This window comes from Macrotis lagotis, chromosome 3 (assembly GCF_037893015.1).
Source record: "Macrotis lagotis isolate mMagLag1 chromosome 3, bilby.v1.9.chrom.fasta, whole genome shotgun sequence".
Classification (NCBI taxonomy): domain Eukaryota; kingdom Metazoa; phylum Chordata; class Mammalia; order Peramelemorphia; family Peramelidae; genus Macrotis; species Macrotis lagotis.
The window spans coordinates 37839015-37851442 of record NC_133660.1 but is presented as its reverse complement, the minus strand read 5'-3'; the positions used below and the strand labels follow the sequence as shown (position 1 = coordinate 37851442).

General features: G+C 44.0%; 1 protein-coding gene across 9 annotated transcripts in view; it reads left to right on the top strand.

Moving 5' to 3' along the window:
- Nucleotides 1–2669: 2669 nt before the first annotated feature.
- Nucleotides 2670–12428, top strand: part of CCDC158 (coiled-coil domain containing 158) — a 112788-nt gene continuing 103029 nt past the window's right edge. For 5 of the 9 annotated variants that reach the window (XM_074228496.1, XM_074228492.1, XM_074228490.1 and 2 more), the window contains exon 1: nt 2671–2877. Coding sequence is in view for 1 of the 9 variants with exons in the window: in XM_074228497.1 (XP_074084598.1) it covers nt 8366–8375 (10 nt within the window). In the remaining 8 variants the exon portion in view is untranslated. Of the gene's footprint in view, nt 2878–8222; nt 8376–12428 lie in introns of all 9 variants that reach the window. The other 4 variants (XM_074228494.1, XM_074228491.1, XM_074228497.1 and 1 more) reach the window with 3 other exon arrangements.

Below are 12428 nucleotides of genomic sequence, written 5' to 3'. Positions count from 1 at the left end.
AGGGCAGCAAGGAAGCACAGATCCTGGAAGAACACCCAAAAGGGACTCCTCCCCAAAAGGCAAAAATCTCCAGTGAGTGACTTGGTTCACTTCCAGGTCACCATCCATCCTATGGACTTTGGAGAGAATTTTTTTTTTTAGGTTTTTACAAGGCAAATGGGGTTAAGTGGCTTGCCCAAGGCCACACAGCTAGGTAATTATTAAATGTCTGAGACTGGATTTGAACCCAGGTACTCCTGGGAGAGAATGTAAGGGGAAGGAGAAAAGGGCTCACTCTCTTTGACCTTCCCGTCTCCTGCTGAATGCTGGCCCCCTAGCAATCCACATGGTCATCTCTTAAAACTCTAACTTTTCTATTCTTTCTTAATATGATGTAATTTCCTTTAATGAATTCTTATTTCTTTCCAAAACCTGTATTCCCTAGTCTGAGTCACGATTCCTCGAACCCAAGAAAGAAATCAGTGGCAATACTTTCTTCCCAAGATTTTTTTTCTTCAATGAGTTTCAATGTTTGTGTCATAGACTTTTCATCTCCGCATCTCTTTCAATGTAACTTCAATATAAATTCCAATATTCCCTCAGATATCCCCATTTCAGGTTCTTTAATCTACTCAATGAGACAGGCAGCTAGGTGGCTAAGTCTTTAAGAGTTGGGAAGAACTGAATTCAAATGTTTGGTGTTTGGACTCAGGAAGTTGACATACAGTGCTCTACTCACTAGGGTAGGAAGCCCTGAATTCAAATTTGACCTTCTGTCGAGTCCGGGGGAGGGAACTCAGTGTTGACATCAATATGATGCATAAGCTGGTTCGTTTATTGATCACAGGATACATACTTTTATACTCTACATTTACGTAACCAATTACATAAGCGTTTTAGCAAGCATTTTTTTCACATGCATACCTTGTGTATGTCTTAGGTGATTGTTTTGAGAACCAAACAGTGTTCTGATAAAGAGTGCAGAAAATAATTATCTCAGAATGCGCTATCTGAGCCTGGGAATACACCTCGTTAGCTCAGACATGCAGCTACTCCCTTATCTAAGCTCTGAAGCACATCTTGCTTGTTAAAGCATATAACTATTTCTGTGTTAACCCTTCATAGCTCTTAGCCTGGAACACACATGACACAACAACCTTCAGGGATTTCCTAGCTGTGTGATCTTGGGCAAGTCACTTAATTTTTTAATCCATTGGAGAAGGAAATGGCCAAGCCTTCCAGCATCTTTATCAAGAAGTATCAAGTGCCAGTGTGTTGTGTCACAAAGAGTAAGACGTGACTGGACAACAATCTACTCAGTTCCCAAGCCTGGCACTTCCACTCCACTCAGATATACAGAGACAACCAAACCCTTGATTTCAGGGTTCTTTAAAAAGTTTTTTTTTGCAAGGCAATGGAGTTATGGCAATGGGAGCCACCCAAGGTCACACAACTAGGCAATTATTAAGTGATTGAGGTTGCATTTGAACTAAGGTCCTCCTGACTCCCACACTCAGCTGCCTCCCTTGATTTCAGTATTGCAAAATTCCTTTATCAGAAGATTTCCTTTGTCATTCCATCTTTCCCTGGGCATCTTCATTCTTATCTCAATCTCTAATCCCTCACTCCCTAAATTCTTTTCTACACTCTCATTCCTACAAAGCCCTTTCTCCACTCCTGGATGAATCAATATAGCTCCTCTCTGGCCCAATCACTTTTTCGGGTCTAGTCAAGCTTCCAACCCTTGAGTCCTCCCTCCCCCTCCCCAACTATCTCCTTCACCATTCAAATTTCCTTCTGGCTGAATGAAGTTGGAAGAAGCAAGAGATTGGGGACTGGCTCCACTACAAGTTCCTTTTTACTGTTCCTCATCCTTATCAATGGCAATACTTCCTATCTTTTTACTGAAATTTTTCCAGGTCTTCTGCTAGGAGCCCATCATCATCATCATCATCATCATCACCATCATCATCACCACCACCATCATCATCATCATCATCATAGTATTTCTTGCACTGCACTTCATCATCATCATCATCATCATCATCATCATAGTATTTCTTGCACTTCATCATCATCATCATCATCATCATCATCATAGTATTTCTTGCACTGCATATCAACTTCCTGAGGACAGGCATCCACAGGGCAAGCACTAGGGGGGTGTTGCCCCTGCCCATCTCTGCAGAGACAGGTTCCATTGGGGCTGCCGAGCTCCTGCAGAGGCTGCACCCCAACCCCAAAGTGGAGGGGGGGCTCACTTAGGTTGGGCTCCCCCGCAAGAGGGGCCTTTCGGGAAACTTTCTCTCCTTTTGTGTCCCCCTCCCCCCTCCCCCTGGTTCTTCCTCTGGCCCTCCCCCCACTCCGTGCATGGAGGGGAGCGGGTCCAAGAGGCCACCCCTTCTTTCAGCACGACACCCCGGCGTCCTCGAGTCTGCTAAGGATAAAGATCCACATGGGGAGAAGCAAGGCTTTTGTCAGCCGCCGCCCCGCCTCCCGGTTTGGCAGGGGAGGGCGAGGCCCGGGAGCCGTTGGGGCGGGAGGAGGCGCGGAAGGCCCGGGGCGCTCCCCCGAGGGCGTGGCGTGGCGACGAGGCCCGCCCCCTGGGCGCGGGATGCGACGCCGATTGGCTCGGGCCGCGAGGAGGCGGGGCCGCGAGGGCGACGGGCGGGCGGTTGAGCCAACGGTCGCCCGGGGGGCTCGAGGGCCGCGATGTGGGAGGGGCGGGGGGCCGTATTCACCCTCCCACGTTACCACCGAGGGGCCTCCACCGCCGGGGTCGGGGGCCAAGAGAACGGGAACACCCACCCCTCCACTCCAGCGCTCCAGGTGAGGCCGCGGAGTCCTCCCGAGCCCAGGGATGCTGCAAGTCTCCGGGGATGGGGTGGATTTTTTCAGGTAAAACGGAGTGGGCGCGGGGCCGGGATGAGGCGGGAGGCGGGGCGGCGTGGGAGGCGGGACGGCGGCGCCGTGGGACGCGGAGCCGCCGCGCCGAGCCGGCCGGAGCTCGTCCGGGGGCCGCTGTGCGGGCTGCGGGATGCGGCTGGCCGGGAGCGAGGGGAGGCCCGCGGCGCCCGGGCTGGGCCCCGGAGCCGCTGCCGCGCATGCGCCGCGCCCGGCCCTGCCCCGCCTCCCCCGGGCGTCTGGGCCCTGCCCGGGGCTGGCGGCAGGGGGCGGAGCCCAACTGACTCCTCCCCTACACCTCCCCGCCCCAGGCCCCGCCCCCAGGCTAGGACCACGGACAGGTCCCTCCCTCCAGGGACTGAGTGAGGGCAGCCCTCCTCCTTTGGGGGTGACCTTCTCCTCGCGGGGACCCCGTGGTCTTGCCCCCTTCCCAGCCTGCCGCTTCTCCCTCGCTTCTTGCCTTAACTGGGGGCAGGGGGAGCGTTGGGATCTGCTGGACGCTTTTCCCGTGCCAGGCCTGGTGCCAGGATGATGCTGTTCAACCTTCACTCTTTAAACAAGGGTGTCAAATGGTTCTCTTCTCCCCACACGGCCAGGAGATACCAAGCGTCCGAGGCCGGGCTCCAGGACTGGGAGGGTGCGCCATCCGCTGGGCCACCCAGCTGGCTCTCCATCCTTTATTCTCCAAGAGGACCAGGCGCACAAGCAGCCTGATGTCTTGACTTGCGAGCGAGCTGGAATATAGGAAAGCAGAGCAGTGCAGGGTTGTCACCCTCCGTCTCTCCTCCAGAGTCATCCAAGTCCAGGGGCAAGACCCTCTTCTAGGATTTAGGCATAGGAAGGCAAAAAAGCCCTCGAGGAGCTTACGTATCAGTAGGGAGAGTCCTTTGGGGTACTTCAGTATCATTTATGTGCAAGAGAACGGAAAGAAAATAATTATAGCCAGGAAAATTGAGGACAGAAAGGACACTTGGAGTAGGAGGAGGAGTTCCAGGGAAGATTTTCCAGAGGGTGTGTCACCCCTGCTTAACTCTGAAAGCAGTGTCAGTGAGAAGGGTACACATTCCAGCTATAGCAGTTGACTTGGGAAAATGTACAGATGTGAGGGGAAAGATCAGATTTAGGAAATAGTTGGTATTAATTTTGAAAAGTAGAGAGGAAGGGCCCTGCCAGGATGTGGAGTTGGTATCTTATAGGAAATGAGGAGGCACAGAAGAGTCTTGGCCAGAGTCAAGTTTTGACAAATTTTAATTTGTGCCTTAGAAAGAGCAAATAAAATGGCCAGTGATTATTATTGCTACTGGACTGATCTAGCTTCTTTTCCAGTTATGCATCTTTCAGATCACACTGTTTAAACCCTGCTGAAGCTCTTCTTTTCAGTTAGGACCTATTTTTTTTTTAACCCTTGTGCCAAGTTTTGGTGACCCTAGATTACATCACTCTCTTTCTTTTTTGCAAGGCAGTGGGGTTAAGTGGCTTGGCCAAGGCCACACATCTAGGTAATTATGAAGTGTCTGAGGCTGGATTTGAACCCAGGTACTCCTGACTCTAAGGCCGGTGCTCTATCCACTTTGCCACGTAGCCACCCCTGGATTAGATCACTCTTAAGAATTTTCAGTCTAGAATCTATTCACTAAGAAGTGGTTATCTGTACATTTTTTTTAAATGGTCTTTGTTCATGGTACCTTGGAAGTCCTAACAGAATTTTCTGATCAGATCAGTTGGTAATAGAGAGGTCAGTTATTTAAGAGAAAATTAGTTTTTCACATGAAGGCTTTTTTTGGTTCACATTCAAATCCTTCTATTTCTGTTGACATCTCAGACTCTTGTATTTAGTAGATCAGGTGTATACTAGGTGCTGCAGAAAATGACTCAGTCCTGTTGAACTTGTTTTTTGTTCTTTGTTTTGGAGAAGACCACATTGGGGTGATGTTCTGACTGGAGTGAATTGGATTTAAAGGAGACAAAGTTGCACAGAGTTGTCAGTCTCACTCTTCCAGAGTCATGAAAGTTCAGTGGCAAGACAAAAGTCAAGACAGTTGGGGATGGCCTGAGATGCAATGGATGACTTTAGCATTTTTTGATGTTTCACCAAACTCTAAAACTTCCATAATTCTTGTTTCAGCTTTCTTCATGACCATTGCAACAATTTTTTTTCATCTCCCCATTCCACTGAGTCTTTATATACTTGGGATCGACAACATCCTAACTCAATGGTGGGAATGAGCCTGCCACTTAACCATAGCCTGATTTAGTCTATCTGCTGAGATGGTTTTACCAGGCTGTGATTGCTGTGCATGCTACAGCTTCTTTGAGCCATAGTGACAGCTGGGTGGCAGAAGAACACTGAATGTGGATAAGCAGCCCTGAAAAGGACTCGGCAAACCCTCATATCAGAGTTGCTAGTCCTCTTCGAATACCCCATATACCTCCAACAAGGGGTTGCAAGGTGCCAGTCCTGGAGTAGGGAAGATCCATCCTCTTTAGTTCAAATCTTGACTGCAGACATTTACTAGCTGTATGACCCTGGGCAAATCATTTAATCCTATTTGCCTCAGTTTCTCCATATAAAATGAATTGGAGGAGATAATAAATTACTCTAGTACCTTTTTTCTTTTTTATAAATATATTTTTTCCAACAACATGCAACAATAGTTTTCACCAATCTTTTTTTTTTTGTGTAATCATACTAAACATAGATTCCTATTAATCATATAAAAGAAGAATCAGGGGGTGGCTAGGTAATGTAGTGGATAAAGTATGCCCTAGAGTCAGGAGTACCTGGGTTCAAATCCAGTCTCAGACACTTCATAATTACCTAGCTATGTGGCCTTGGGCAAGCCACTTAATCCTGTTTGCCTTGCAAAAGCCTTAAAAAAAAAGAATCAAATCCAAATGGAAGGAAAAAAATTAGAAAAACAATACATAAGATAACTTTTAAAAATAGAAGATAGTAAACTTTGGTCAGAATTTAAACTCCACAGTTCCCTTTCTGGATATGGATGATCTTTTCCATCACAAGTTTTTTAGAATTGTGTTTGATTGGGCTGCTGAGATGAACAAGTCCATTAAAGTTGATCATCACCCAGTGTTGTTCTTAGTGTTTATAATGTTTTTCTGGTTCTGTTCACTTCACTCGGTATCAGTTCATGTTCCAGTATCTTTGCAAAGAAAAACCTAAATGGGTTGGGACCATGAAGAACTGGAAAAGACTGAACACCAACAGCAAAATCACAAGTCTCCTTCTCAATTCTCCTTGGACCTATACTAGAAACTGAGTCATGAGTGACAGAACTGCCTTTTGGATTTGGATTCTTTCCCTGAATCCTGCACTAGTGCAGATACTTCTCAGAACTTCTACCTACTCCAATATTCTCAGTCTCTATCTGTGTGGTGAACTCCTGGCCATCCCTGTCTCTAGGATCAGTCAACCTAACCTAGCTTGGGCTTTAGGGTTCAAAATGACTCACTGTTGATGTATACATCTTACAAAGCCATTATGGATTATTTTTTACATCTGTGTATTTTCAGATTTCTTGAGATCAGGTACAGAGCTATGAAATGGTCACAGTCCCTGGGGTAGGAAGGACCACTTAGACCATTCACTCTTGCTTAAACAGCAATTTCTGGTAAATGATATTCTACCTTTTTTTTGAAGACCTCCAATGAGAGAGGACAGACACAACTTTCTGAGCCAGCCTGGATATGGTCCAGCCTATAGTTAGATATTCACTTAGTTTGGATATACAGTCCTTCTTTGGACCTGGAAGCAGCTTCAGTTATGTAAGTTGTTTATAACTAATGATACTTATGTAAGTCTTCTATTTGGCATGATGCCGGCTTTGTTCTTCGTCCCTTTAACTGTCCAGGCTAAGGGGCTGACCAAGCAGATAGCAGACCTGGTGGAGTGGAGTAAGCGATGCCAGACAGCAAGTGGACAGTGGGAGAAGCAGACTAGGAGCTGGGGAAACTGTAGACTGTGCAGATAGATTTATGTGTGAATTTGACCCTGTAGCCTTCTGCCACCAAGGTTGTCCAATGAAAAGGTATAAATCTCTTCCAGTTTCCTCAGCATTCCTTTGTTCTCTCTGAATAAAAAATCTGCAAAATGGACACCAGGAGAAAAGAGAAAAACCTCCAGAGCTCAGGATTTGTCAAGAGGCTAAAACCTCTCAGACTTGTAATTGGCAATGAAGATGGAATTTGTTTGAAACATCCTATTCCATTAGATAAGGACTTTGGATGTAGTTATAGCAGAATTGATCTGACATTTGGCATCATGAACAGGATTGATTTGATTTGCATTTATGCATATGATAAGGAAACCATTCTTTGATCTAAGACTGAATTAGAAGGAGGAGAAGCTAAGGGCACTGGGGCTGGAGCCTGGAAGACCCAAGTTCAAATGTGACCTCAAGACACCTTTGTTTACCTTTATGCACTGGAGATTGTTAAACATTGTTAAACCACCCTAGCATCTTTGTGGGGAAAGCTCCTTGGGCAGTATGTGCCTTGGGATCAGGAGGAGTTGGATCCAGCTTAACAACAATTTCTAGGAGGTCCAAGTTCCGATTTCTGGAACACCCACTATACCCTTTACATCTGGCCATTAAGCTGTTCTGCATGTGCCTAACTGGGTTCTCAGCTAACCCAGTGGTCGCACAACATTTTTTTTTTTAGTTTTTTTTTTGCAAGGCAAATGGGGTTAAGTGGCTTACCCAAGGCCACACAGCTAGGTAATTATTAAGTGTCTGAGACCGAATTTGAACCTAGGTACTCCTGACTCCAGGGCCGGTGCTTTATCCACTGTGCCACCTAGCCGCCCCAGACACAAGATTTTTTGAATGTATTCCTGTCACTAAGAACATTTTGAGCCACAGGCCCCACTACAGGTGGTATTTATTTACAAATTATACTGCTATCTTAAGATAGCATAGATACATTATAGAATATGCATATAAAAAGAATCTAAAAGAATGATAAAATATTTTTAAAATAATTTTTATTTTACTTATAAAAGCTAAAAAACTCTTTGAAAGATATAAAATCTCATTCTCATTAAAATATGAATATTAATATTTTTAATCAGAGCAATGTAATTGAATACACTTTATTGTATTTACTAAATCATATCAGTTTTTCAGTCCCATTTCAATCCTCAATTTGTGCTAATGTTTTTGTTCACATTTGGTCAGTACATTTCCATGTTTATATCAATAAGTTCTTCCAAGTTACTTAGAATTTGTTTTACTTTTTACATTTTTAACAAATGGATTCTTAATCCACTGAAACTCACATGGATGATTTTTAAATAGTAAATTCTGTTTCCAAATTCCAAGGCCCACCTCCAACTGGCATTCCTATTCTGGCCTCCTGGGCTTCTGGTTGGTGATCAGTCATCATAACATAACTAAAGGTTAGCACCAGGCCTGGAGTCAAGAGGACCTGAATTCAAAACTGGAATTGGATACTTATTAGCTGTATGATCTCTGGTAAGTCACTATTTGCCTCAGTTTCCTCATCTATAAAAAGAAACTGTAGGAGGAAGTGGCAAACCACTCTAGTGTCTTGGCCAAGAAAACCCCAGATGGGGTCAGCTGGACCCAAAACCCCATCTTGGTCAGTCCTTACAGTTGAACTCAATTACTGGACACAAGAACCACCACCACCACAAGATTGTGATTAATCCCTTCTCAACCTCCCACACTGACCATCCTCCTGCTAACTGTCTCTCTTTAGCCTCCATGGCCTCCACCTCCAGCTCTTGCTGTGGTCCTCCAGCTACTGATTAGCGATCATTCCATACTACCTCCTCTGCGCGCCCCCCCCCATTCCCATTACTGCTCTCTGGCCATCTTTGGGCCTCTGCTGGACATTCTCCTTTACTATCCACTGGGGCCTCATGACTTACTCAGGCCTCTCTTTGTCCTTCCACCTATGGTCCTAGGAATAGATCATTCTGCTAATCCTGAAAAGGTCAGTCAATTCCTTCCTATCCCTGTGACATTTCCTATCCACCATTGCCTCTTCACTCATTAGAATAGAGGCTCCTTGAGGCTAGGGTCTGCCTTGTTTTTACTTGTGAGTTTAGTGCTTAGCACAGTGCATGAGACATAAACATTAAATGTTCAGAAATCAAGAGCACACATCTTTGGCAACAAAAAACCCCCTAGTTTTTAAATATCTCATCATTTTTTGTCTTCAACTAATACCTCAAGCCATAATAATATGCCTGAGTGAGGTTTGCTGATAATGATAATAGCTGGGATTCATGGTTGGTTTTTTTTGCAAGGCAATGGGGTTAGGTGGCTTGCCCAAGGCCACACAACTAGGTAATTATTAAGCATCTGAGGCTGGATTTGAACTCAGGTACTCCTGACTTCAGGGCTGGTGCTCTATCCACTGCGCCACCTAGCCACCCTGGAATTCATGTTTAAGGGTTTCCTTGTTCATTTTGAATTTTTTTGATCAACTCAGATCTAATTATCTTACTTTGATTTGATTGATGAACTTATTAGGAGTAAAATTGTGGACTTGGTCTTTTTTGTTGTTTATTTGTACTAACATTAATGTTTTTATTTTTTTATTATTTTTTTTAAGGATTTTTTATTATGAACTTGACAAACTTCCATCAGCATGAACATTTTCTTATATTAAAAAAACATGAAAAGAAAATTATCATTGACAGGGGGAAGATTAAGAGAGAGAAAAATTTGAACATAAATTTTTCTAAAATGAGTGCTAAAATTGTCTTTACATGTAATTGGAAAAAATTATTTTTTTCAATGCATAAAAGAGGATTGGCTAATGTATGAATGTCCATCTATAGCTTTAAAAAATTAACTCCAAGGGGCGGCTAGGTGGCACAGTGGATAGAGCACCAGCCCTGGAGTCAAGAGTACCCGAGTTCAAATCTGACCTCAGACACTCAACAACCACCTAGCTGTGTGGCCCTGGGCAAGCCACTCAACCTCAGTGCCTTGCAAAAAACCCTAAAAAAAAAATTAACTCAGTAGCTCTAATACTGCTCTGCTTATTTATTTGAATTTTCTTCTGCTTGCTTCCATGTTTTTTTCATGTTTCTGTTTTCTTTTAATTTTTAAAAAATTTTTTTATTCTCATTTTGTACAAATGTTTTTTTACATTAATAAAATATTCTTGTTTACAAGTAAACAAAATACCCCTTCCCCATGAATATAGATAGACTTGCTTGGGTGAAAAAAAGTAAAGGGGAGAGAGAAAAAATTAACATTAAAAAAATAATAGTAATAATTGTAGGTATGGCCAGGTGGCACAATGGATGAAGCACGAGCCCTGGAGCCATGAGCACCCGAGCCCATATACAGTCTCATAGACCCAACAATCACCCAGCTGTGTGACATGCAAGCCACCCGATCCCCACTGCCCTGCAAAAACCAAAAAGAAGAAAAAAAAAGAAAAGAAAAAAAACCCAAAATAAAATAAAATAGTAATAATAGTAGGGGTGGCTGGGTGGCAGACAGAGCATTGGCCCTTGAGCCAGGAGCACCTGGGTCCAAATCCGGCCCCAGACACCCAAAGATCACCCTGCTATGTGGCCCCAGGCAGGCCACCCAGCCCCACTTGCCCTGCACCCTCCCCCAAATAATAATAACAAAAAATGTGCCTCAGTCTTTGTTCCAACACCAACAACTCTGTCATGGGTGGATCACATTCTTTATGATAAGTCCCTCACAAAAGTTACTTCCACATTTTTCCACCATTGCCATTGCTGATCACAACTCCTTCCTTTCTTATTTCTCCACTACCATGTACTATATTTTCTCTCTCCTTTCACTCTGACTCTGCTGTAGGGTTGCTGAGTGGTGCAGCAGACAGATCCCTGGTCCTGGGGCCAAGAAGCCCTGAGCCCCCATACCACCTCATAGGCCCAGAATCTACCTGGCCCCATGGTCCTGGGCAGGCCTTCCAATCCCAGCCCCTTGCAAGAAGTAAAAAAGAAAATGTGTTCTATCTGACCACTCTCCCCTCCATGGTCCATCCTCTCCTCCTTTATTCACATCCCCACCCCTTCCCCCTGCTCCCCCCTCCTTCTTACTCCAGATGTCTATACCCCATTGAGTATATATGTTGTTTCCTCTCCTAGCCATCTCTGATGAGAGCAAAGGTTCCCTCATTCCCCCTTGCCTCCCCCCTTCCATATCATTGCAATAGCTCATTGTAATAAAAATAATCTTATTGTGTGAAATATCTTGGACTATTCCCCCTCTCCTTTTTCTTTCTCCCATTCCATTTCCCTTTTTTCTATTGACTCCATTTTTACACCATAAATTTTATCTTTGAATTCAGCTTTTTCCTGTGCTTCAACTATAAAAGCTCCCTCTACCTGCTCTATTAACTGAGAATGTTCGTATGGGTATTATCAGTGTCATTTTTCTATGCAGGAATACATGCAGTTCATCCTCATTAAGTCCCTCATATTTCCCCCCTCTCCTCCAATCTCCATGCTTCACCTGAGTCCTGTATCTGAAGATCAAACCTTCTGTTCAGCTCTGGCCATTCCAAAAGGAACATTTGAAATCCCCCTGGTTCATTGAAAGTCCATCTTTTTCCCTGGAAGAGAACATTCAGCCTTGCTGGGTAGTTCATTCTTGGCTGCATTCTAAGCTCTTTTGCCTTCCGGTGTGTGATCCTGACTGCAGCTCCACGATATTTGAACTGTGTCCTTCTGGCTGCTTGTAATATTTTCTCTTTGACTTGGGAGTTCTGGAACTTGGCTATAACATTCCTAGGGGTTGGTTTTTTGGGATCTCTTTCTCGGGGAGATCGGTGGATTCTCTCCATTTCTATTTTTCCCTCTGCTTCTAGAATATCAGGGCAATTTTCCTGTAGTAATTCTTTGAAAATGATGTCAAGGCTCTTTTCCTGATCTTGACTTTCAGGTATTCCAATAATTTTTAAATTATCTTTAGTAAGTCTGTTTTCCATATCAGTTGTTTTTTCAATGAGATATTGCACATTTTCTTCTAATTTTTCATTTTTTTGGTTTTGAAGTATTGATTCCTGATTTCTGGTAAATTCATCAGTCTCCCTGAATTCTATTCTTTGTCTGAAGGATTTCTTCTCCTCAGAGAGTTTTCTTATCTTTTTTTCTATCTGGCCAATTTTGCTTTTTAAAGCATTGTTCTCCTCAATAACTTTTTGAACTGTTTTATCTATTTGACCTAAGCTGGTTTTTAGCATGCTATTTTCTTCAGCATTTTTTTGGATTTCCTTGACTAAGCTGCTGACTTCATTTTCATGTTTTTCCTGCATCTCTCTCTCCTTTCTTTTCCCAGTTTTTCTTCCAACTCCCTCATTTGATTTTCAAAGTCTTTTTTGAGCTCTGTCATAGCCTGAGCCCAATTTCTGTTTTTCTTGGAGTCTTTAGATGCAGGAGCTTGTGCTTCCTCATTTTCAGACTGAGTATTTTGATCCTTCTTGGGCTCATTTGCAAAATATTTCTCAATAGTCTTCCTTTTGTTTCTCTGCTTGCTCATTTTCCCAGCCTGGGCCTGGTTTTGGGG